This window comes from Cervus canadensis, chromosome 5, assembly GCF_019320065.1.
Source record: "Cervus canadensis isolate Bull #8, Minnesota chromosome 5, ASM1932006v1, whole genome shotgun sequence".
NCBI classification, from domain to species: Eukaryota; Metazoa; Chordata; class Mammalia; order Artiodactyla; family Cervidae; genus Cervus; species Cervus canadensis.
Window position 1 is genome coordinate 5,851,872 of NC_057390.1, and position 26,193 is coordinate 5,878,064.

The 26,193-nt window shown below is 43.5% G+C and overlaps 2 protein-coding genes across 5 annotated transcripts in view; one reads left to right on the forward strand and one right to left on the reverse strand.

Moving 5' to 3' along the window:
- Nucleotides 1-1,428: 1,428 nt before the first annotated feature.
- On the forward strand, nt 1,429-6,427 carry RPL31 (ribosomal protein L31). Its single transcript, XM_043467970.1, has 5 exons — nt 1,429-1,519; nt 1,936-2,042; nt 4,737-4,862; nt 5,943-6,055; nt 6,363-6,427. Exons 2-5 carry the CDS (start codon nt 1,936-1,938, stop codon nt 6,392-6,394), a joined length of 378 nt encoding a protein of 125 aa, XP_043323905.1. The 5' UTR covers nt 1,429-1,519; the 3' UTR covers nt 6,395-6,427.
- Nucleotides 6,428-7,012: 585 nt separating this feature from the next.
- Nucleotides 7,013-26,193, reverse strand: part of TBC1D8 (TBC1 domain family member 8) — a 142,854-nt gene continuing 123,673 nt past the window's right edge. For all 4 annotated transcript variants that reach the window (XM_043467960.1, XM_043467962.1, XM_043467963.1 and 1 more), the window contains 5 exons: nt 25,383-25,623; nt 24,512-24,577; nt 11,273-11,362; nt 9,124-9,221; nt 7,013-7,966 (listed from right to left, as the gene is read on the reverse strand). In XM_043467960.1, the coding sequence (XP_043323895.1) occupies nt 7,499-7,966; nt 9,124-9,221; nt 11,273-11,362; nt 24,512-24,577; nt 25,383-25,623 (963 nt within the window). In that variant the 3' untranslated portion in view covers nt 7,013-7,498. The remainder of the gene's footprint in view (nt 7,967-9,123; nt 9,222-11,272; nt 11,363-24,511; nt 24,578-25,382; nt 25,624-26,193) is intronic.

Genomic DNA, 26,193 nt, shown 5'->3' on the forward strand with positions numbered 1-26,193 from the left:
GGAGAATCCCATGAACAGAGGAGCCTGGCGGGCTCTAATACTTTCACTTCAACATTTCCCTTATTAATCATATGCTACTTAAACAATAAATCAATATTTAGGAATTTACAAAAAAAAAATCTACCCAGTGATGAAAAGAGATTAGATATTAACACTTGTTATTAAAGTGTTCTCTGATACAGATTTCTTAAAAGTTGTACAAGGACCCACAAAATACAACAAAACTGTGTATCTTTACATCAAAACTAGTTGCAAAATATGACTATCACAGAGCTAACTTGTGTTTTACTCCAGGCTCATCCTAACACCTCAGTGCTCCAGTTTTTGTTTTTTTCTTTCCAAATTGGAGAATTCTTTATAATTCTCATTATTTTTATTTCCTTTTTTAACTCTTAATTTTATATTGGAGTAGAGCCGATTAAAAGTATTGTGATAGTTTCAGGCAGACAGCAAAGGGACTCGGCCATACATATAAGTGCTCCAGTTTTAACATACTATTCTAGGGTTTCAAACCTAGGAAGGATGTAGAAATTTTGAGGGTTGAATAGTATACTAGGGTTTCAGTAACTCAACCCTCAAAATTTCTACATCCTTCCTAGGTTGAAAGATTTTACCATGCCCTTGCCCCTCCAAAAGAGAATGAAGTTTCTGATCAGCAGACGGAAGGTCCAGAGTTCTGAACCCGTGGGTTTGGCATGGGGACCCGGGACTTGGCCATGAAGTCTGTCAACCTCCTGGCTTCAGGTTCCTCCCTTTTCATTTTCAAGGTACCTATTTTACACCAGGTGTTGGATAAAAGCGCTGCTTCCATTGCTGTTATTGGGTCATTTTGTTGATAGAGCTAAAAACATATTTAAGGTAACGAAATCATATAGATTTCTCCAATATAATAGACTGCACATAGTATTTTACTCTTTCTAAGGTGATTTAATCAACTACTGTCTCCTAAATTGACATTTCATATAGTCAGTTACAAACTGGCGCTTTTAACTTCGAAACGCTTCTTGTGTAAACCTCTGCTCTTCCTCCCTCGTCGCCCCTAGCCTAGGCCCCTCTGCACCTCTGCAGCTAGCTGATCGCTGCCGCCAGAAAAGGCTCCCGGCTTCCTCCAGGTCGGCAGCCGCGTAGCTCATCTCCGCACAAGTTCAGGCAATACTGGCCGAATCACTGAGCGAGCGGGAAAACAGAAGAGCGTCTTCTCTCCCTACCCTGCCCCCGTCCACCTGGGGACCAAGATCCAGGTTTCTCTGAAGACTTAAATGTGAACCGCAAGCCCCTCCCACCCTCGCTCCCGCGCAGGAGGCGGGGACCGGCGACAGGAAGCTGCGAGAGAGAGAGCGACTCCCGAGGCCCCGCCCCAGAGGCCTTCACGCCTTTCCCCCACGGCGCGCGCTGCTTGCGTCACAGTAGCGCCTCTTCCTTTCCCCGCCTCCAGGTAACCCGGAAGTTGTACTTGCGAGGCTGCTTTCCTTCTCCCACAATCCCTCGCGCTCTTCCTTTCCAACCACGGCCCTGCAGGGTGAGTATGGCTGGTGAGTCTCGTCTGCAGGAATCTGGCGCCATCCTCTACCTGGATTGTGCTGACCAGGACTGCAGGCTCTGTCCTGAGCTGAATTGGGACCCTGCGTCCCCAGCGCACGGGAATCTACGCTGCATTTAAGGGCTCCCGGAGCCTGAGAGGGAGAGAGGCCAGGCTTGGGGAAACCCGAGCTGCAGGGGTTTCCGGGGCGGAGGCACCTAAGGGATATGGATACTTGGGCCTCGCGGGCTAGCCGGCTTGTCTCTACCCAGACCTGGGGCTTCAGGGACCTGGCCGGTCTTTCTGTCCCCGGAAACCGTACCGAGGGCGGCTGCGTGAGGCCGGGCCGGGAGGGAGGCCTTGACTTAGGTTTGACGCACTCGCCCTGAGCTGCTTTGTCGCCTGGGTTTGTTTAGATGGCTCCCGCAAAGAAGGGCGGCGAGAAGAAGAAGGGCCGGTCCGCCATCAACGAGGTGGTGACAAGAGAATACACCATCAACATTCACAAGCGCATCCATGGAGTGTGAGTACTCCTGCGGCCTGCCGCTGGCCCTGCTGTTGGGGGCTCCCGAAATCACGGTCTGGTGGCCCCTGAGTCTGTCTAGCCTGAAGGCCGGGTAGGCCAGAAATTAGGCATTAATCCTGCGAAAGCTCAAGTCTGTTTCCATGGACCCTGTTTAAGGTTTATAGGGTTTAAAAGGTAATGCCTCAGAGGTTGATACCTAGAAACGGGACATAGAACAGTAAGGTTTCTGGGAGAGCCAGCTTGGGGAGATGACGGTAGTGATTAAACCATTCCACTCGTTGCTTTGTCGTTGAATAAAACCCTGGCAGGCCTGAAAGTTGTGCAGGAGTGGACACTGATGTGTCTAGGTCTTTGTAGTCAAGTTCACTAGTTAATTGAAGCCGGACCTGCCAAGAACACGAACGCTGTGATACGGTTTCTTTAGTTCCCTGACCCACACAGATGGGTACTGAAACTGGGAAAGTCGTGATGCCGGGAGTGAAACCGTTGTAGAGACCACGAAAGGATGTGTCGGTGGACTTATTTGCTGGGAGGACATCTGAAGGTTGTGGATTGGCGATACACAGGAATATTGGGGGTGATTTCCAATGTCCCGGTTCTTGGTGTTGGTCTCTGGGGGCTTGGTTGTAGTGCCTTTATTCCCTTTTCTGCGCATGGGGCTGACCAGTGATACTGGAGACTGCATCTTTTCTTGAATGCTGCTGTTTGGAGTTCTTTTAACAGCAAACATTGCCCTGCAAAAATTTCTTGACTGGCTTGGTCGGTCTCCTATATCTGGACAGCTGACTTTGTGAGGGACCTACATGTGGCAGCGACCCCGCCGGGCCTGGCACTTTGGGCCGGCTGTTGACCATGCGTGAGCCAGGGAGGATTGTGTCTGTGGAGTCTTTCAGTTTGGGGCCTGGTGGACTCATGTGGGGAGCACATAAGTCTGTCTTGGGCTCTGCGGGTTCAACGGGGAACCAAAAGATCCTGCCCGCCTAGCTTACGAGGAGGTAGGCAAGCATCCAGAGGAAAGGGTGAAGGGTAAGTCATATGATGATGTTTTACAGGTGCACAGTTAACCAGACCTTTAGAAGAGTGGCTGTGAGCCAGCGCAGGTGGATGAGTTTTTCATGCATTTTTGTTACAAAAGCCCTAAGTGAAGACCTTCACAGTACTAAATGAATGGGTCGTTTTTAGTTCTTGATGGGCAACAATTGGCAGTTCTTTGTTCATTCTTCATTTTGCTCCCTAGGATTCCACGTTCTTGTGTTTTTTTTGCCTCTGCAGCTGCTGCTCCTTGATCTATGTTTCTCCTCACATCCCATCCTCTTAATATTGAGTCCAGGACTCAACCCTTCTCTAACTATGCTTGGTAATAGCAACTAGTTTTAGGGCCTCATATTTCCAGCTGCTGTTAAGATGTATACATGTGTTTTTTAATAGGCATTTCAAATTTTACATAACCCTGAACCAAACTGTTTGTGTCCACACTGCCCACACACACACTTTCCAGTTTCCCTGCAGCCTTCCCTTTTTGTTGGCAAGTGAGCACGTCCTCTTGGGTCTGCCTTCCTCAGCCTGACTACACTGGTCCCGCCATCAAGGAAGCAAGAATTGTTTCCTTGATGGGCTCCTGGTTCCCTCCTCCACCCCAAACACCTGGGCTGCTCCCAGGCCCTCCATTGGCTTCCCATGTTGCCATCTTGAGAGGCCAGAGTTCTGTTCTGATTCTACACGGGTCGGCCACTTACTTAATCATAGCTGGCAAGTACATGATTCAGGGCAGCAGTTTGAGCTTAGTCTTACCACCCCCATAATGCTTTTTCTCACAGGTAGCTAAACAGGCACCCTCATCTTTGGATCTTGACTTCAGTATCTGTGGCCATCTTAACTTTAACATGCAGCCCCCTTCCTTATTCCTCTCCTTTCTCTGTAGCTTTTTTTTTCTGGATGGTTAAATATTTAAGTGAAGCGAGCTTGTTTGATGGGTAGAGCGGGGAGGGGGTGGATGTGGTAACTGACATTCACAGTCTGTTTAACTTTGGGTCTCTGCCCCACTGGAATAGCCTTCACTTAACCAACTGCTTAACCATTTCAGCCAGTAATAGAGTTCGGCTTTCTCACATTTTGTCTTTAACTGAAAGCATGAAATTCAAGGAATTTATGTATCCATATCTAAACAACAGGTTAATAGTGCCTGACACGTGCTGAGAAATCCATAGCACTAACTGTTGCCTTCGTTTTTTGAGAGGAAACCGGTCCATTTCAAGTCCTTTGTCTTTTATCATAGACCAAGTTAATAAGGGGCCTTTAAATTCGCATTGAATGATTGCCGAAAGCTGATGACGTGTTTATTTCAGTGTCGTGTGCTTTTGTGTTCAAGCATATTCTAACATTCTTTGATTATATATTCTCTCTGGCAGATGGTATCAGAGCTTGAGGGGGTTTTTGCTTTATCAGGAGAGTGTTGACCAGTGTATATATTAGCGTCTTTTAAGGATCATAGACAGAGTCCTTGTGTTACATTATTGAAAGTAGATTGTGCATAGAAGATTACCATTGTGTAATAGGCGGGCATGACATAGTGGTGAAGAATTGTTCCTGCGTTGTTAGAGGTTTAGTTGAGATTTGTTTTATGAAAACACACTGTATTATGTGTTTCATTTAATTTTGTACTCACTTCATTCACTTACTTTTGAATCTCAGGGGTTTCAAGAAGCGTGCCCCTAGGGCACTCAAAGAAATCCGGAAGTTTGCCATGAAGGAGATGGGAACTCCGGACGTGCGCATCGACACCAGGCTCAACAAAGCCGTCTGGGCCAAAGGAATCAGGTACTCGAGGTGTCTGTGTGTGACAGATTTTACCATTCCACTCAGCTAATGCACGTGGAGGTATAAGAAGAAAATCGTGTAGCTGTGGCTTGGGGAGTAGGGTGGCATCTGCGGGGAAGCCCTTTACCCTAGTGTGAACTAAGGCCTGAAGGAGTCAGCAAGGTGCAGGTCAGGTCAGCGCATCACACACAGAACAGACGTGACCTGGGAACAGCGGCTGGTTAAAGTGGAGTAGTCGGTGTGTGTGATTGGAGGACAGTGAGGATGGAGTGGGCAGCAGACAGACCTTGTAGGTCACAGTGTGGAGTCTGGCTTTCTCTAGACCGAAGGGCCGTGTCCACCGTGGGGGTGGCTATAGGCCAGAGACTCCTAGCAGTTACACAGTGTGCAGAGTGGCCAGCCACACACACGCACACAAGAAACGGTGTGGCCAGGTCTCAGCAGTGCTCAGGCTGAGAAGTCCTGCTTGTAGGCAGATTTGGGGGGTAGCTGTAAAGGACAGTTACGGGGCCAGGGTAGAAGTGGGACCAGCCAGGTGAGTGGTGCTGGTGGGGACTGGAGGGTTTGAGACAAGCGGGGTGGGGGCACTGTCTGATCTGGGTGGTCTTTTAACATTAGGGTTGGATGCAACAACAGGGATTTGAGCTTTAGCCCTGCAGTGGGCTGTCATGGCGGGGAGTTTATAATGAAGGAGCTGTTTGTGGGCTCCCTTGAGATGGGGAGGGGGGTGTCCCATGAACTGAGAAGGTTGGTGAGCCAGGAGGAGGACTGCGTGTGGGAGTCTGGGACACTGAACATGTAACATTTGCATGTGTTCGCCGAGTGCTGCCTGGGATTTAACATAGCTCCCATAGCCAACATTACACACGGGGCTGACATTTTTGCTGAGGTCACTGCATATGGCAGCGGGGCTGCCAGCTGAGACAGGTACATCCCAAGCATGCTCAGTCATTTCAGACTTCTTGAGATCCCATGGACCCCTCTGTCCATGGGATTCTCCAAGCGAGAATACTGGAGTATTGTATTGGGTTGCCATTTCCACCTCCACCTCCCAAGACACCTGTGTTTTCTGTTCTTCAGGAATGTCCCGTACCGGATCCGTGTGCGGTTGTCCAGAAAACGTAATGAAGACGAAGACTCACCAAACAAGCTCTACACTCTGGTTACCTACGTGCCCGTCACCACCTTCAAAAGTAAGGTCTACTTCATTTTTTAAATCCTTGGCCCTATTATAACCTGAGTTCATTTGTTCAACAAATACTGTTTACTTGTATCTCTGGATCCTTCCAGTAGGGTTGTACGTTAGAGGCATAGTCAGTAAACCTTTTTGAAGTTGTGTTATGGTGTGGGAAAATGCAAAAGGATACAGAACACGTCTGTATCTGGGTTGGGAAGGGTCATTCAGAATACCTGCCTAAGCCCTTGCAGAAAAGGTTCTTCTGTGAGCATGGGATGGGGGGTGTGGGTGTGGAAGGTGACTGGCTATCACTTCTTTTGCAGATCTACAGACAGTCAATGTGGACGAGAACTAATTGCTGATGGTCCAATAAAGTTATTGAACTGTCTTCGCATCTTGATTTTCCTTTTCTAGTTGGAGGTAAAGTAGGCTTGTGTATCTTAGAGCATTTCCCAGCCACCATGCCTGGGCCCCTTCTCCCAGGAGTTTTAAGAGACTAAACTGGTAGCTTTTGAGGGTCTTAGGTTTAATGAAAGAGAGAGTTTGTCATTTTTAGCTCAATTATTTGGTAATCTAACGAGGTGGTTTTACTTCTGGTTTGTGCTCAGTTGTTCAGTCCTGTCTGACTCCTTGCGACCCCACCAGGCTCCTCTGTCCGTGGAATTTTCCAGGCAAGAATACTGGAGTGGGTTGCCATTTCCACATAGGTAACCTTTCTTAAAAGGACTAACAAACGTTATGTTAAATTTAGCCCGAAACCAAGGTGTTGGAGGGATTGTTTCATCACTGATGTGGATTAAATGGCGTAAAGAGGTGCCCTTTTGAAACCCTATTGATGATGGTAGTGGGGTTGGAGGCTGCCTGGAGTGTATGCTGTGATCATCATTGTGGGGGCAGTGGGGGGGTCTCCAGGTGTTCCAAACTGGCACAGTCCAAACCTTAGAGCTGAAATAAGATACAGACACAAACCAAGTCAATAGAAAACTTTGTTTTTAAAAAAACTTGGAGGCCAACATTGAAAGCGTGGTTTGTACACATTTTTTGGAAGGACACAAAGTGAATACAACCGAATACATTAACATGGTTTCAATTACCAGCATTGAAACAAAATTAGTGCAAAAAAAGCCAAATACAATTGCACAGATAGTGGCTCTCAAATCTTGAAAGTGAATTCTGTCCCCCCCGTTCAAGTGAAGGATGAGTGCTTGGGCTTCTCTCAACTTGGTTAGTATCACACATCTCTCACTTCTTTAGCTTCCAGCTGAGGACAGAACACTAGCTCTAGCACTGACAGTGTCTAAACAAATGCTGGGTGTTGCATCAGTGCCCCCCAGCCACAGTGTGTACCCAGCTTGTAAAGGACTCACGGTGAGCTCGACAAGCCTGGCTTCCTGGGCTCACCGCGCCTGGGGACCTGGCTGTGCTTTGGTGTGGAGATGCGTCTCGGCCAATCGCTGTCCTACGGGCTGCTCAGCTTGAGCTCAGGCTGTGACTGGCGGCTCATTTCACAAGTCTTGAGGCTGTACTGATTGAGCTTGGCGTTTTCAAGTTTGGATTTAATGTCCAGTGGCTTTTCAAAAAAGTTGACTAGTGACTGTTCAGTCAGAAGTGAAGCTAAAATATGTTCAAGGGAGACGGTCCAGTCCCCTTGTGCCTCCTCAGGAAATGCCTGGGACTCCTGGGGACTCTGCCCTGTGTCCGCTTCAGCAAACACCAAGTCCTGCTCAGAAGAGGGGGAAGGAGCCGAGGCCTGCAGCTCCTCCCCGCCTTCCTGGGAGCCGCTCCCAGAGCTGCTGCCTCGCTGCCCCACCTCGCCGATCTGCAGCAGCAGCGTGGTTACTGTGGCGATGGCTTGGTACAGGTCATTCTCTTCTGGGTCTTTGTGGAACATACTGTACAAAGTCTTACAGAACTGGATGAACTCTCTCTGGAAATGTGAGGGGGGAAAATCTGAATATAACAGTGTAACAAGAATATGTTTTTTGTTTAAAAATTTTACACTTAGTTCTCTGATCAAAACCACACAGTAATTGTTGAAGCAGAAAATAAGAGGTATTTTCTGCCCTTGAGGACTTGCCAAGTCCAGGAGATTTCACACACCGTGTAGACTTGTGCTGTCTTTACAGCAGCTGTTAAAAACATTACACCCTTCAACCCAGGAAAACAACTTGTGAGAATATGTTCAGAAGCTCTGCATGGAGATGTGTTTTATGAGGATGCGAAGGCTAGGGTTTTTAGTAGAGAAAGGTTGGAAACAGCCTAAATATTAGGACTGAAATAATCTTACTAGATTTGTTAATCTGGTGGAAATACCAAAGCAGCAGGGAAGGCCATAAAGTTCAACAATGGTGCCTGGTGCGTGCTCACGCTACACACCCTCCTGCCCAAATTGAGAATCTTTATGTCACAATAGAGGTGGGACTTAGCTTCACGGTCACTCTAGGAACAGGAAAATGCTCTGAGCTACTAATTTAGCATTTAAGGTTCAAGAGAAATATCCATGATAACTGAGGTACAACTGACATGCTGAGATTTAACTGATATATATCCAGAGAGTAGAATGAATGTTTGAAAGCCACTTAGTAGAGTGGAGCAACACTGTTTCATGATCAAAAGGAAAACTGCTAAATCCCACTCCTGGGAGCTCACAGGAGTACCAGAGGGATTTAAGTCCTATAATAAAGGGAGGTTTTCCACTTAAAGCCGCATCAGTACACTGTAATATGTAGTTAGCTATTTAAACCGTACTTTTTATATGAAAAATTCTGTGTCCACTGTCTCCCAAATAACTTCTAGTGCTCTACAGAATGAATCTGCATCACAACCTGATAAATGAGTTTGATAGAGAAAATTTGAGGATATGAAATATGTGCTAGCATATTTTGAAGAGTGCTGAACATCTGAATAGTTAAATGGATCAAAATTTAAATAATTTCCTATTTAAATGTCACAATGTTTAAAATGTCTTAAAGATCCTTTGATTATAGCTTAGGAGGTAAAGTGGGGGTCCAGCTTAATTAAAAGGCTTACCACTGAAATTGCTTGGTAAAATAGTAAATTCTCTGCACAGAATAAAGTCCATACCTGGCTCATTTTGGGCAACTCTTTCTCAGTTTTGTCTTTTTCTTTGGCCAAATCTTTAATCATCTGCTTCAGCTGTTTCTGATAATCAATTGTATCACCTTGAGACAAAGGAAAGAATATAGACTTCAGTCAAAGTAAAAAATTTAAGAGATACCAAGGGAACATTTCATGCAAAGATGAGCACAATAAAGGACAGAAATGGTATGGATCTAACAGAAGCAGAAGATACTAAGAAGAGGTGGCAAGAATACATAGAAGAACTGTACAAAAAAGATCTTCACGACCCAGATAATCACGATGGTGTGCTCACTCACCTAGAGCCAGACATCCTGGAATGCAAACTCAAGTGGGCCTTAAGAAGCATCACTACGAACAAAGCTAGTGGAGGGGATGGAATTCCAGATGAGCTATTTCGGATCCTAGATGATGCTGTGAAAGTGTTGCACTCAGTATGCCAGCAAATTTGGAAAATTTAGTAGTGGCCACAGGACTAGAAAAGGTCAGTTCATTCCAATCCCAAAAAAAGTCAATGCCAAAGAATGCTCAAACTATCGCACAATTGTACCCATCTCATGTGCTAGCTAAGTAATGCTCAAAATTTATGCCAGGCTTCAACTGTACGTGAACCATGAACTTTCAGATGTTCAAGCTAGATTTAGAAAAGGCAGAAGAACCAGAGATCAAATTGCCAACATCTGCTGGATCATCGAAAATGCGCGAGTTCCAGAAAAACTTTTTGCTTTTTGACCATGCCAAAGCCTTTGACTGGATCACAACAAACTGGAAAATTCTTAAGAGATGGGAATATCAGACCACCTGACCTGCCTCCTGAGAAATCTGTATGCAGGTCAAGAAGCAACAGTTAGAACTGGACATGGAACAGCAGACTGGTTCCAAATAGGAAAAGGAGTAGGTCAAGGCTGTATATTGTCACCCTGCTGATTTAATTTATATACAGAATACATGATGTGAAATGCCAGGCTGGATGAAGCACAAGCTGGAATGAGGATTGCTGGGAGAAATATCAATAACCTCAGATATGCAGATGATACCACCCTAGTGGCAGAAAACAAGAACTAAAGTGCCCTCTCGAAAGTGAAAGAGTGAAAAAGCTGGCTTAAAACTCAACATTCACAAAATTAAGATCATGGCATCCAGTCCCACCACTTCATGGCAAATAGAGTGGGAAACAGTAAGAGACTATTTTCTTGGGCTCCAAAAATCACTGCGGATGGTGACCGCAGCCATGAAATTAAAAGACAATTGCTCCTTGGAAGAAAAGCTATGACCGACCTAGACAGCATATTAAAAAGCAGAAACATTACTTTGCCAACAAAGGTCTGTCTAATCAAAGATACGGCTTTTCCAGTAGTCATGTATGGATGTGAGAGTTGGACTCTAAAGAAAGCTGAGTACTGAAGAATTGATGCTTTTGAACTGTGGTGTTGGAGAAATCTTGAGAGTCCCTTGGACAGCAAGGAGATCCAGCCAGTCAATCCTAAAGGAAATCAGTCCTGAATATTCATTGGAAGGACTGATGCTGAAGCTGAAACTCCAATACTCTGGCCACCTGATGCGAAGAACCGACTCACTGGAAAAGACCCTAATGCTGGGAAAGACTGAAGGTGGGAGGCGAAGGGAACGAAAGGTTGAGATGGTTGGATAGCATCACCAACACAATGGACATGAGTTTGAGTAAGCTCTGGGAGTTGGTGATGGACAGGGAGGTCTGGCGTGCTGCAGTCCACGGGGTCGCAAAGAGTTGGACGCGACTGAACTGAAGTAAATTCCATGAAAACAAAAGGAAAATGGAAAGGAGTGGTGAGGGGATGAGGGACTCCACTAAGCAAATCCCACATACAAACTGAAAAGCAGAGATCAATCAGATGGTCTGTACAAAAAGTGTCCACAAATAGATTATGACAGCTGAGTGACCTCTTGTTATAGGATAACCCCTGCAATATTAAAGGAATAAACATGGGGGGATAGAGGGTAGTCACCCGATACACTGCACCTTGGAAGGTTTTGGCCTCTGAAGCAGTGGTCTCAGTATTTGATCTCAGTATTAGCTCCTAGGAGGGAGAGGAAGAGACACTCTGCTTCTAGGAATAGCTGTCCCAATCAGAAGGTAATGAAAAGAGGTACATACCATTGGACTTGCCAAAAACCAGGGGTCTTGACGTCGACAACAGAGGATTCTTCAGTGGTGACTGGCTGTCTCGGTCATTTTCAGTGAGTGCTTTTTAAAAATAAAAAAATTTTTAAATTAATTGGAAAAATTATTGTGTCTTAACCAAAACTAACAGTAATTTCGCTTTTTAGGTAAGAAAACTAAAGGCCAAGCTAGAAGCCCCTGGTCTGAGGGCTGCAGGGTCCTCCCTGGTCTGAGCCCTGTGTACGCCAAGAAGTCAAAGCATCTGACACACTCATAATGTCTTTTCCCTGATGTCTGTAGGTACTGTAATGATACAAATTCATAAGACAATGCTGATACTGACCTAGAAAAATGTCCATGTGGTTAAAAATGGATTTTTTCAAATTATAAGTATGTATATACATACACACATAAATTCTAGAAATAACACCTCTGGATGATGTAATACTGGGTAATTGCTTTAAACTCTAATTTTTTTTCTCAGTACATCATGGTATACTTAAATAACTTATAGCAAAAACTGAAAACAGCTTTCCTGAATTCAAAGCCTGTTACGAGTTTTCTGGAAATACACAAAACTCCAATTATATCAGAACTCTAATACACTGCTGGTATGAATATAAAATGGCATAGCCATTTTGGAAAACAGTTTGGCAGTGACCATAAACTAAGTCATTAAGTTGCCATTTTTACCCAGTTCCACTCCTAGGTATATGTCAAAAGGAAATGACAGCATTCCCACTCAGAACCTGTACGCAAATGCTCACAACAGTATTTGTTCCAAAGAGCCAAAAAGTACAGATTGTTTACCAACTGAGCGATCAGGGAAGCCCCAAACAAACCCAACCGAGTATTATTCATCAGCTGAAATGAACAAATCATGGCAAACCCGGCAGTGTATCAGTTCAGCTGTTGGAAAGGAGTAAGCACTGGCATCGCCACGGATGAACCTGCAGACGTACTAACGGGGCGCAGGCAGACACGGGGTGCGCACAGCACGGCTGCACATGCCGGAAAAGCCTGAGCAGACATCTGAAGGCAGGGAATGTGTGGGCCGGACAAGGAGTAAGGCTGCAGGCTTTTGGGGGTAAAAATACTCTAAAATTGTGATGATGGTTTGTAATGGCTATACGAAAAATCAGACACTATATACATCCAGTCAGTGAATTCTATGGTATGTGGGTTATAAACCAATAAAGCTGTTACCAAACAAATTCTAAAGGGGACTGCAAATAAAGGATCCTCATTTTTTAAATGTTGAAACTTCAAAATAGTAAGCCATTCACTGAGAAGAAATAAATGGCAAAATTCTGTTGTGATCCAACAAATAGCCACAAGATGGCACCAAAGCCTTGATAAGCTACCCTCCTTCCTACTTGCAAAGTAGGTTTCCGGGGTTTGAAAGGTGGAGGATGCTTGGAGTTCTGTCTTTCTCATTGGTCTTTATTCACCGCTCCCCCCTGCCCATAAAATGATTGAGTCATTTCTTTTTTCCAACTTTGCCCTTTGCCCAAAACAAACTCTACGCATTGGCACATGTGAGAATCCACTCGCTGAAAGTAAAAGTCGCTCCGTCGTGTCCGACTCTGTGTGACCCCGTGGGCAATACAGTCCATGGGATTCTCCAGGCCAAAATACTGGAGTGGGTAGCCTTTCCCTTCTCCAGGGGATCTTCCCAGCCCAGGGACTGAACCCAGCCCTCCTGGACTGCAGGCAGATTCTTTACCAGCTGAGCCACAAGGGAAGCCTAAGAATACTGGAGTGGGTAGCCTATCCCTTCTCCAGCGGATCTTCCCAACACGGGAATCAAACTGGGGTCTCCTGCATTGCAGGCGGATTCTTGACCAACTTGGCTATCAAGGAAGCCCACGCACGCTGAATAGGAGGGAAATGACAAACACAGGATAGTACTTGGGCAGTCACCATAGAAATTGCTTCCTAGGTAACAGCCACTGGGATGTCAAGCATATACTAGATCCCTACCCTCAAAAGAGCTCAGCGGAGAAACGTGTGCAGAAGTCACTCTAGGAGGATGCTCTCATAAAAAAACTAATATAGAAACGGGAGCACAGAGCAGTGATTAATTTACAGGCTGGGTGAGTGTCCAGAGAGGAGGCAGGTCAAGCACCCACGGCGACGGAGCCAGAAAGGCCGGCCAGCCTCAGAGCAGCGCTCAACAGCCTCCCTCCCCTCCGTCTCGGCAGTAGGTGCCTGGACCCGGATGGGAAGCCAGGGGACAGCGGAGGCAGCTGGGAGCTCACTGGGAGACGCTCGTCCTGTTACCTGCTCTTTCAGAGATGTACGCTACAGTGCATTAGGAAGAACAGTCCACAGAGTCTATATGATCCTTAAATGTTCTTTCAACCTTTTAAAATGAAATTATGAACTATCAATGTAACCTTGTTTTGACATTCCAGTATACCTGTAAATCGCAGCTGAGCACTATACATGGATTAAGAGACAATCCTATTAATGCTTTCACTGTGTCTCACTTCACATTCTGCACAAATTAAAAGTCAGATGAAGGATTTGCATTTGGTTATCTGAAACTCCTGATCTCAGATGTCTCTGTGACGGGTGGATAAGCGCATGGCTTCAACAGACAGACACCAGCACAGACGGCTCCCTGTGGCTTCAGGGACTAGCATTAGTCGGGGCGCACGTCCATTCCCCGTAACAGTCATCACCACTGCTATCTCATCACTTTCTAAATGGGACGCTTGTGGGGGGAAGACACCAGTTCCACTGAAAGCTGCTTATCTCTGGCAGAGGAAGACACAGACTGCTTTCAACACTGTGTGGCCTTCAGATGCACTTGACGCTATAGGCATCAAAGTAATACCATTTTCCAAATGAACTTATGGTTGCTGGGGGGAGGGGATACTGAGTTTGGGACGGACGTGTACACACTGCTACATTTAAAATAGGTAAGCAACAAGGGCCGACTGTATAGCACAGCAGGAACTCTGCTCAATGTCATGTGGCAGCCTGGATGGGAAAGGAGTTTGGGGGAGCGTGGATAATGTATATGTATGGCTGAGTCCCTCTGCTGTCCACCCGAAACCATCACAGCATTGTGACTTGGCTACACTCCAACACAAAGGAGAAAGGGAAAGATATTCCTGTCTGAGTGCAGAGCTCCAGAGAACAGCACAGAGAGAGAAGCAAGCCTTCCTCAGTGATCAGTGCAAAGAAACAGAGGAAAACAACAGAATGGGAAAGACTAGAGATGTCTTCAAGAAAATCCGAGATACCAAGGGATGCAAAGATGGGCACAATAAAGGACAGAAATGGTATGGACCTATCAGAAGAAGAAGATATTAAGAAGAGGTAGCAAGAATATACAGAACTGTCAGAAAAGGTCTTAATGACCCAGATAACCACGACGGCGTGGTCACTCACCTAGAGCCAGACATCCTACAGTGGGAAGTCAAGTGGGCCTTAGGAAGCATCACTATGAACAAAGCTAGTGGGGGTGATGGAATTCCTGAGCTATTTGAAATAGCTATTTCAAATCCTAAAAGGATGCTGTGAAAGTGCTGCACTCAATATGCCAGCAAATTTGTAAAACTTAGTAGTGGCCACAGGACTAGAAAAGGTAAGTTTTCACTCCAATCCCAAAGAAGGGCACTGCCAAAGAATGTTCAAACTACTGCATAATTGCACTCATCTCACATGCTAGCGAACTCATGCTCAAAATTCTTCAAGCGAGGCTTCAACTGTACGTGAACTGAGAACTTCCATACATAAAAAGCTGGATTTTAGAAAAGGCAGAGGAACCAGAAGTCAAATTGCCAACATCCACTGCATCATAGAAAAAGTAAGAGAATTCCAAAAAAAACATCTATTTCTGCTTCACTGACTACACTAAAGTCTTTGACTGTGTGAATCACAACAAACTGTGGAAAATTCTTAGATGGGAATACCAGACCTGCCTCCTGAGAAACCTATATGCAGGTCAAGAAGCAACAGTTAGACCCAGACAGGAACAACAGACTGATTCAAAATTGGAGAAGGAATATGTCAAGGCTGTCTATTATCACCTTGTTTATTTAACTTATATGCAGAGTACATCATGCGAAATACCAGGCTGGATGAAGCTCAAGCTGGAATCAAGATTGCTGGGGGAGAAATATCAATAACCACAGATATGCAGATGACCCTAATGGCAGAAAGAGAAGAGGAACTAAAGAGTCTCTTGATGAAGGTGAAAGGGGAGTGTGAAAAAGCTGGTTTAAAACTCAATATTCAAAAAACTAAGATCACAGCATCTGGTCCCATCACTTCAAGGCAAATAGATGCGGAAACAATGGAAACAGTGACAGACTTAATTTTCTTGGGCTCCAAAATCACTGCGGAGGGTGACTACAGCCATGAAATTAAATGACACTTACTCCTTGGAAGGAAAGCCATGACCAACCTAGACAGTGTATTAAAAGGCAGAGACATCATTTGCTGATGAAGGTCCGTATAGTCAAAGCTAGTTTTTCCAGTAGTCATGTATGGATGTGAGAGTTGGACCATAAAGAAGGCTGAGTGCCAGCGAATTAATGTTTTGAACTGTGGAGCTGGAGAAGATTCTTGAGAGTCCCTTAGATAGCAAGGAGGTCAAACCAGTCAACCCTAAAGGAAATCAACCCTGAATATTAATTGACTGATGCTGAAGCTCCAATACTTTGACCATCTGATGCAAAGAGCTGACTCGCTGAAAAGATGCTGATGGTGGGAAAGCCTGAGGGCAGGAGGAAGAGGGGGCAGCAGAGGATGAGATGCTTGGATGGCATCACCAACTCAATGGACATGAGTTTGAGCAAACTGCAGGATATAGTGAAGGACAGGGTAGCCTGGCGTGCTGCAGTCCATGGAGTCGTAAAGAGGTGGACACAACTGAGCAACTGAACAACGATGACCAACACAAAATAAGAAGTTAAATAATAATACCATTTTCCATCATATTTTCTTCTTGAAAAAGCCAAACAGTGCCCCCCTTTACCTCTCCATGGTGGCCAGAAACAGGAATCAACTTCTAACAGCACAGACTTGCATTTGGTTCAATTAGGAATTCCAGTATACCCAAGTCATCAGTAAGATAGGAAGACCAACCAAACTCTCCAACTTGTGTCCCAGATATATAATCTAGAAAACCTCCTGAGCTGTGACACATACTGGACACTCACTGGGACTACAAATCCAATCTTAGTGGCTCCTTGACAATTTGCATAATATCAGGGGTCTTAAGCACTTAGCTTTTCTCTTTTAAAAAGTTCAATGGAGGGGCTTCCCTGATGGCTCAGTGGTAAAGATTCTGCCTGTCAATGCAGGAGACATGAGCTTGATCCCTGATCTGAGAAGATCCCACATGCTGAGGAGCAACTAAGCCTGTGAGCCACAACTACTGAGCCTGTGCTCTTGAGCAGGAGAGCTGGAGCTACTGAAGCCCGCGTGCCCCACACCCTGTGCCCTGCAACAGGAGAAGCCACTGAAATGGAAGCTGGTACATGGCAATAAAGGGTAGCCCCCTGCTTGCCACAACCAGAGAAAGCCCAAGCAAAAACAATGAAGACGGAGCACAGCCAAAAATAAATAATAAATAAAAATGAAATTATAAGAAGTTCAATGCAATCTTTTAATTTCACAAAAGGTTCCTTAGGAGGTTTATATTCTACACTATTTATATTTTTCAAAACCCTCAAGTGATATTTTCGACTCAGGATCCCAATCCAAAGAGCAGACTTACATCTAGCCTCAGCTGTCTGTCACCAAATCGAATGAGCCTGGCATCATTTCTGATGCAGCTGGCATGAGTACTGCCCAAGTTATCAGATGTAAACTATCACTTCTGGATCCTGTGAGAAGGTGACCTTTGCAAGTTTCCATAGTACAGCATCCATTTTGAGAATCTGAGTCTTCAGACTGACTGTCTCCAGTCTCTGAGGGAAGTTCTTGATCTTTCATGACTGGAGTCATCATTTAGTTCACATATTTCCACATTAGCTGATAAGCCTTCTTCATGTATGCCAGTTGGGTTATGTCCATTAATAATCTGGTCCTTAGAGTGGTGTAACGATCCTTCAGTCCCTTGGATTCCAGCAGGTATTCTGACGTATCAGCACACTCTCAAGGGCAGGAGATTATAGATTTTATCTTCAGTATCGTTTCTTAGTATAACCATAAGAAAAGGCTGACCAAAAAGTGAAGAACCAATATGGTGGACGTGACCTGGGTGCCACAACTTTTTTCTTAGACAGAGTAGTTGTCACATGCCGTGTGTCTTGATAGTAATTTCAAACACATGATTTCCCATTCCATACTACTACTCAGGTTGTCATCCACAGTGACTATTCCATGAAATCTATGGTTTTATACCAGTAGTCGTCGTTGTTGTTCAGGCACTAAAGTCGTGTCCGACTCTTTGTGACCCTGTGGACCGTAGCCCCCAGGCTTCTCTGTCCATGGGATTTCTCAGGCAAGAATACTGGAGTGGGTTGCCATTTCCTTCTCCAGGGAATCATCCCAACCCAGAGATCGAACCCTGGTCTCCTGTATCTCCTGCACTGGAAGGTGGATTCCTTACCACTGAGCTATCCATTAATATATATGGGAAGCCCATATATATTAATATCAGTACTTATGGGTCTTATCTGCAGGTAGTCTGGACGAAGCGGACAATGTCATGCAAAGATTTCATGTATTTCAGTGTTGGTGGTAGAGCAGTGAGCATAGCCGCCTTGCAAAGATCTAGTATATTTTCAGTTGTACTGCACAGACTTCGAAAGTGGAGCCATTCTGTCAATGGACTTGAACTTCCAAGGTGCAGTCTTTAATCAAGGGCAATGGAACAAAATGCATTTTGCCAAGTGACAAAATGGGTCAAATGGTACTGAAATCTTAGCATGCTCAGGACTTTTTAATATTAGTTTTCATACTAATATTATATTGAAATGTCTCCATGCAATTCCTGATTGGGATTTTTAAATAACAACCTCTTCAAATGGACTATCACCCTCACTGAGAAACTATTTGGACAAGAAGGTAGAAGCAAATGGCATTTTGCTGTACTTGATGGAAACTGCTTTCTTGCCGGTACTGAGAACTTGAATGGTTCAAATGTTTTTGGTTTACTTCAAGTGTATGATGATTCTCCCTTACTGACAAATCTGAGTTGTTGTGACAATATGGTTTCCTGAATTTTGGTTTCCTGTTTTTAGTATTTATTTATTTGGCTGTACTGGGTCTTAGGTGCAACATGCAGGATCTTTGCTGTTAGTTGCAAACACACAGAATCTAGTTCCTTGATCAGGGAAGTCCCATAATATGACTGAATTTTAAATCCAGCCATTTTTTCACATCAAGTATTTAAACATTTATACAGATATTGATATAAACTTCTCATTTATATAGATATTGCTGTTTTAGTCTATAATTATACTTCAGGATTTAAATTACAATACTGACTAAACATCATTAATGAAGCATTTATAACCTCACATTTTTCTAAGATGAATTTCTGCTTTGAATCCATACTTTGTCAGTGCACATTAATGTTTTCATGTGATCTTCAAATTTTCAATGAAGTTCACTCAGGTTTTCAACATTTTAAGTCCTTTTTAAAATAACTATCTTTGAGACTTCCCTGGCGGTCCAGTGGTTAGGACTCTGTGCTTCCACTGCAGAGGGGCACAGGGTTTGGTCCCCGGTCAGGCAACTAAGATCTGGCATGATGTACAGTGCAGCAAAATAAAACTATCTTTAATTAAACAGTAACTTGGAATCATTTATAACATCTTTCTTTTTAACTGAACTCTTTAAAGACATCTATTTTTGGCTGTGCCAGGTCCTCGCTGCTGCACAGGCTCTTCTCTCGTTGTAGCGAGTTACTCTGCCGTACACAGGCTTCTCGTTGTGGTAGCTTCTCTTGTTGCAGAGCACAGACTCCAGGTGCATGGGCTTCAGTAGCTGTGGCGTGTGGGATCAGTGTTCACAGCTTCCGGGCTCTAGAGCATGGGCTCAACAGTTGTGGCACAGGGGCTTAGTTGCTCTGAGGCATGTAGGATCTTCCTGGATCAGGGATCAAACCCATGTCTCCTGCATTGGCAGGAGGATTCTTTACCACTGAGCCACCTAAGTCATCTTCTGAAAAAACTCTTTTGGACAGCAAATGCACTCTGGCATGTAAACAACCTCAGGAAGAAATCTCTACTTCTTCACCTAAAGCTGAACACAAAGACTGAAGCAGCTCCAATTTTACTTGAGTCAGCATTTTGAAAACATCCCTTCACATGGATCCAGAGCAGCAGGGACCCCTCTGGGAGCCGCTCTGCAAGTCTGACAGTATATTCCCTGCATCCCGGAGTTCCCAGAAGGAACAGAGCCCACGCTGTCAGCTCCACTCTCAGCAGGCTCTCTTACAGGAAGCCTCCAATGCCTCATTCATTTGTCTTCATTTATGAATTCCAATACATCATTCTCAGTAGCTGGTTTTGATGCTTCTTCCTAATGTATATAATGTTCTTCCAGGAAGTTGTCTTATGGAAGTCCAATTAGTGCAACTAGCTGAGTAAAATGACCAATACCTACATATCGATCAATTTTTTGCAATGAAAACTCCAGTTTTAGTAATCTTCTACGATACCTGTTCATCCCTGTATCATCTGATGTGGTATCAGATCATCTGGAATATTTCTCTTCCATTTGTTAAACAATGTTGTTATGTACAGTGGAACCCCCATAAGACTGAGCTGATTTTTCAGCAGAAGCTGCAGGCCAGAGGGAGTGGCACAATACTTGCCAAGTGCTAAAAGGAAAAAAAAAGACTTCCAATCAAGAGTATTCCACCCAGCAAGGTTATTATTCAGAATTAAAGGAGAGAGAAACCATTTCCAAACAATAGATAAAGGACTTTACTACCACTGAACCAGCCTTATAAGAAAGGTTAAATGGACTTCTTTAAGCTAAAAAGAAAAAGCCCTAACTAGCAACAAGAAAGCATAGCAGAGTCAAAATCTGACTGATAATGGCAACATAGATATTGCCCCACCACCTACAGAGTTAGTAACACGGTTAAAAGACAAAAGTAGTACAGTTAAGTAGAGCATAATAGCCCAAAGGATATAAAAAAATAAAATATGTAAAACTTCACATCGAAAGGAAAATGTAGGAGGAGGGAGTAAAAACACATAATTCTTAGAATACATGTAAAACTTAAATTGCTATCAACTTAAAACAGACTGGTATAGATCTGTATAGATCTATGTATAGATATCTACATAGATCTATATATATACATAGGCTGTCATATAGTGAAACTTGTAATAACCACACAGCAAAAACCTACACAAAAGATGAGAAAGACATCTAAATGTAACACCACAGAAGGTCATCAAACCACAAGGGAAGAGAGAAAAAAGGAAAAGAGAGGAACTACAACAAGCAATTAACAAGAAAGCAGTAAGTACATGTCTATCAATAATTACTTTAAATGTAAACAGACTAAATTCTCCAATAAAAAAACAGAGTGAATGGATGAAAAAACAAGACTCATCCATATGCTGCCTATAAAAGACTCACTTAGATAGTAGGACACAAACTGAAAGTGATGGGATGGAAAAGACAGTCCCTGCAAATGAAAACAAAAAGAAATCTGGGGTGGCTATACTTATATTACACAAAATAAACTAAAACAAAAACTGGAATAAAAGACAAAGAAGGACATTACATAATGATAAAGGGGTCAACCCGACAAGAAGATACAACATGTGTAAGCATTTATGCACCCAGGAGAGGCACACCTAAATAAATAAGGCAAATATTAACAGACCTAAGGGAGAAACTGACAGCAATACAGCGTTAGTTGGGGACTTTAAGACCTCACTTACGTTAATGGACAGAACATCGAGACAGAAAATCAGCAATGAAGCATCAGCCTTAAACCACACATATATAACACACTCCATCCCAAAGTAGCAGAATACATATTCTCAAGTGCACAAGGAACATTCTCCAAGAAAACAAGTTTCAATAAATTTAAGAAGACTGAAATCATATCAAGCATTTTTTCCAACCCCATTAGTATGAAACTGGAAATCAATTACCAAAAAAACAAACAAATTAGAAAAACCACAAGTTATGTGGAGGTTAAACAACCAGTAGGTCAAGAAAGAAATCAAGGAGAAAATTTTAAAAATACCTTGAGACAAATGAAAATGAAAATATAACATTTCAAAATCTACAGGATACAGCAAAAGCAGTTCTAACAGAAATTAATAGCAATAAATGAAATAGAGATTTAAAAGACACTAGACAAAGTCAATAAAACTAAGACCTGCTTCTTTGAGAAAATCAACAAAATTGACAAACCTGTACCTAGTCTTACCAAGAAAAAGAGAGCTCAAAGTCAGAAATGAAAGAGAAGTTACAACTGATATCACAGACAAAAGATCAGAGAAACTCATATGAACAATTATACAACAAAATGAATAACCTAGAGGAAAAGGGTAAATTCCTAGAAACATACAATCTTCTAAGACTGGATCATGAACAAACAGAAAATCTCAACAGATCAACAGTACATGATGCATGGCAAAAACCATCACAATATTGTAAAGAAATTATCCTCCACTAAAATAATTTAAAAAGAAAAGAATATTGAGTCAGCAATTGATGTTGAAGCTGAAGCGCCAATACTTTGGCAACCTGCTGGGAAGAGCCAATTCATTGGAAAAGACCCTGATGCTGGGAAAGATTGAGGGCAGGAGGAGAAGGGGACAACAGAGGATGAGATGGTTGGATGGCACCACTGACTCGAGGGACATGAGTCTGAGCAAACTCCAGGAGATAATGAAGAACAGGGAAGCCTGGCATGCTGCAGTCCACGGGGTCACAAAGAATCGGACACGACTGAGTGACTCAACAACAACAACAAACAAAACCCCAGGACCAGACGATTTCACTAGTGAATTCTACCAACATTCAAGATTTAATACCTAATATTCTCAAACTCGAAAAAAACTGAAGAGAGAATACTTCAAAAGTGGTTTTAAAAGGCCTGAATTACCCACATATCAAAACCAAACAAGGATACCATAAAAAAAAAAAAATAGAAAATTATAGGCCCATATCCCTAATGAAAAGAGATGTAAAAACCCCAAAGTATGAGCATATCTAATTCAAACATATATTAAAAGGATTATATACCATGATCAAGTGGGATTGATTACAGCAATGTAAGGATGTATCAACATCCATAAATCAACATGATCCAACCCACCACATTAACAAAATCAAGGATAAAAATTGTATGATTGTCTCAATAGATGCAGAAAAAGCATTTGGCAGAATTCAGTATACATTTATGATAAAAATTCTCAAAGTGGTTATTTAGGAAATGTTCAGTTCAGTTGCTCAGTTGTGTCTGACTCTTTGTAACCCCATGGACTGCAGCACACCAGGCTTCCCTGTCCCTCACCAACTTCCGGAGCTTACTCAAACTCATGTCCATTGAGTCAGTGATGCCATCCAACCATCTCATCCTCTGTGGTCCCCTTCTCCTCCTGCCTTAAGCATCAGGGTCTTTTCTAATGAGTCAGCTCTTCGTAGCAAGTGGCCAAAGTATTGGAGTTTCAGCTTCAGCATCAGTCCTTCCAGTGAACATTCAGGGTTGATTTCCTTCAGGATTGACTGGTTTGATCTCCTTGAAGTCCAAGGGACTCTCAAGAGTCTTCTCCAACAGCACAGTTCAAAAGCATCAATTCTTCAGTGCTCAGCTTTCTGAGCATCCATCCAACTCTCACATCCATACACGACTACTGGAAAAACCAAAGCTTTGACTAGACGGACCTTTGTTGGCAAAGTAATGCCTCTGCTTTTTAATATGCTGTCTAGGTTGGTCATAACTTTTCTTCCAAGAAGCAAGTGTCTTTTAATTTCATGGCTGCAGTCACCATCTGCAGTGATTTTGGAAATGTACCTCAATGTAATAAAGGCCATATGACAAATACAGCTAACATCATACTCAATGGTGAAAAGCTAGAAGCCATTTCCTCTAAGATCAGGAAGGAAACAAGGATTCCTACTTTTGCCCACTTTTATTCAACATATTACTGGAAGTGTTTGCCAGACAGCTGGGCAGGAACCAGAACTAAAAGGCACCCATAGTGGGAAGGAAGGAGTAAAACTGTCACCACCTGCAGATGACACGACACCATATGTAGAAAATCTTAAGTGAAAGTGACAGTTGCTCAGTCATGTCCGACTCTCTGCAACCCCACAGACTATACAGTCCATGGAATTCTTGCGGGTAGCCTTTCCCTTCTCCAGGGGGTCTGCCCAACCCAGGGATCAAACCCAGGTCTCCCGCATTGCAGGTGGATTCTTTACCAGCTGAGCCACAATGAAAGCAGATGACATGATACCATATGTAGAAAACCTTAAAGGTTCCACAAAAAAACTGGTGTATATGAACTCAGTAAAGTTGCACACATGCATACATACACACAATAGAATACTACTCAGCCAGAAAAAGGAAGAAAATCTTATCATTTGCAACAATATAGATGGACCTTGAGGGCATTATACTAAGCAAAATAAGTCAGAGAAAGACAAATATTATACAATTTCAGTCATATGTGCAATCTAAAAAATGAAACAAACAAATGAAACTCCTTGATACAGAGGTCAGATGGTTATCAGAGGAGAAAGCAGTTGAGAGGTGGGCAAAACAGGTGAAGGAGGTCAATTTTATGGTGACAATGGTAACGAGATTTACTCTGGTGATCACTTTCTAGTGTATACAAAGACTAAACTATTATGTTTTACACCTGAAACTAAATACAATATTATATACCAGTTTTCCCTCAATGGAAAAACAAAACAAAACAGTAAGCTACAATAACCATCTATTGAGGCAACCAGGGTTTGTCTTCCCCCACATCCCACAGGCTGGTGGTTCTCAAAGTGTGGACCTCAGACCTAGTCAATCAGAATGGGTAGGCCAGGCATCCTGTGTTACAACAGGCTGCCCAAATGATTCTGATGCACCCTCGGGTTTGGGCACCCCTGCCACAGACCACACAATACGGTACATCAAACCTGTCATCAACCACTCCAAAGCAGAAATGTCTACTGCCTCAAGTTTGAATACGTTTAAAAAGAGAAGAACCTCAAGGTCGTGCTCAAAGTTGGTCCAGGCCAAGGCACAATAGGCACAATTCTAATTTTCTACTTAGACTTTCTTACCTGGAGGGATATGCAGCCGATATAACAGTTTAATCTTCTCATTCATTTCTCCATTATACATAATATCTGCAAAATTAAAGGGGAGAGAGAGACTGAGCAGAGGCAAACGGGTCAAATCCAGGTGTCCGGGCGCAGAGTCAGTGCAGAGAGGACGCAGTGAGGCCGGTGTTTGTGACCTGACACTTCACCTCCCACCTCTCCAGACACGGTATGTGTGAAAAGAAAACGGGAAAAGAGCCGCAAGATAACCTTGGGAATCTCGTCTGGCCTCATAGCTTCGGAAAGATTTTAATTTTAGCTGCAAGAGTTAGAAACGTGGGTAGTAGGAGGGACAAACGAGGAGGCTAGGATTAACATACACACCACTATGTATAAAATAAACAACCAGAAAAGATCTATTGTATATCACAAGGAACTATAATCAATATTGGGTAATAATCTATAAGGGAAAAGAATCTGAAAAAATATATATATACACACACAAGCACATATATATGACTTGTACAACTGAATCTCTGTGCTGTGTATCTGAAATGTATACAATATTATAAATCAACTACACGTCAATTAAAGATTTTTTTTTTTTAATGAGTTAGGAAGGTGTCTCCTAACAACCCACCACCACACCTGGGTGCCCAGAAGCACATGGTCAATGACCTTTAATGTTGAGAGCCTGGGCTCCCCTCCCCACCGTCCCCTTAGGGGTCATGAGAGGAGCCTGCAGAGGGCTTTTTACAGTCCCACAATCACACTGGGCGAGTCACAGATCTATTTCATTGAGTGGATGTGCCTGCTTCACCATCCCTTTGTCTTGTGTTCACAGACACACGTCCCGTATGAACTACTGCAGAAAAGACCCACAGAGTCATACCGAGGCAGCTCACAAATGCTTTGAATTCGATAAGGTGGTCCATGTTTTCGTCCAGAAGCCTGAAAGTCCTCTCGGCAAGGATTTCCGTGTGGGCCCCACAGGTCCACGGCGAGACGAGCTGGAATAGGCGTGCAAACTGCTGGGCGTCTATGCGGTACTGCTCTGCGTAGGGCCTGCTGGGGTCGTGGCGTGGGGCCATGGGCCGGGGCTGCTCCCAGTAGCAGCTCATCATGTGTTCTCTCTAGCAGGAAGGAGAGGGGCCTGTAAGGGGCGGTGGCTCCCCAGGGAGGCCACACACGTGAAGGAAGGCCAAAGCCAATCGGGCCTTCTCTCCTCACTTGCTTTGCAAAATTATTAAGTAGCAAATAAGCAACATTAAGACACAAAAAATGAAAAAACTAACGGTGTCATCACTTCGAACAAGACATGTAAAAGTTTCCGCTTATTACCCTGTAGTCCTTGCCTACATGAATATGTAATTTTGACATTTTTAAAATTAAGGTTTCTTTTTTTCACTGTAGTTAAATATACTTAATCAAATTTACCATTTTAATAATTAAAAAAAATTTTTTTCCTATTTTTTTGGGTCATGTGGCATGCAGGATCTTAGTTCCCTGACCATGGATTTAACCCATGCCCCCTGCAGTGGAAGCACAGTGTCTTAATCACTGGGAAGAACCCATTTTTGCAATTTTGAAATGTACAGCTCAGCTATCATCGTTTTAATGAAAGAAGTCGTACAATTTTTATTCTGATATTTTCGCTTAAAATCATATTATTCAAAAGTTTAAAACTACTAGATAAATCTACA

Excerpts from the sequence above, each read along its gene's own strand:
- RPL31 (XM_043467970.1), top strand. The coding sequence starts at position 1,936 with ATGGCTCCCGCAAAGAAGGGCGGCGAGAAGAAGAAGGGCCGGTCCGCC. Across the intron at positions 2,043-4,736 it reads CACAAGCGCATCCATGGAGT|GGGTTTCAAGAAGCGTGCCC; the intron begins GTGAGTACTCCT and ends TTTGAATCTCAG. Across the intron at positions 6,056-6,362 it reads GCCCGTCACCACCTTCAAAA|ATCTACAGACAGTCAATGTG; the intron begins GTAAGGTCTACT and ends CTTCTTTTGCAG.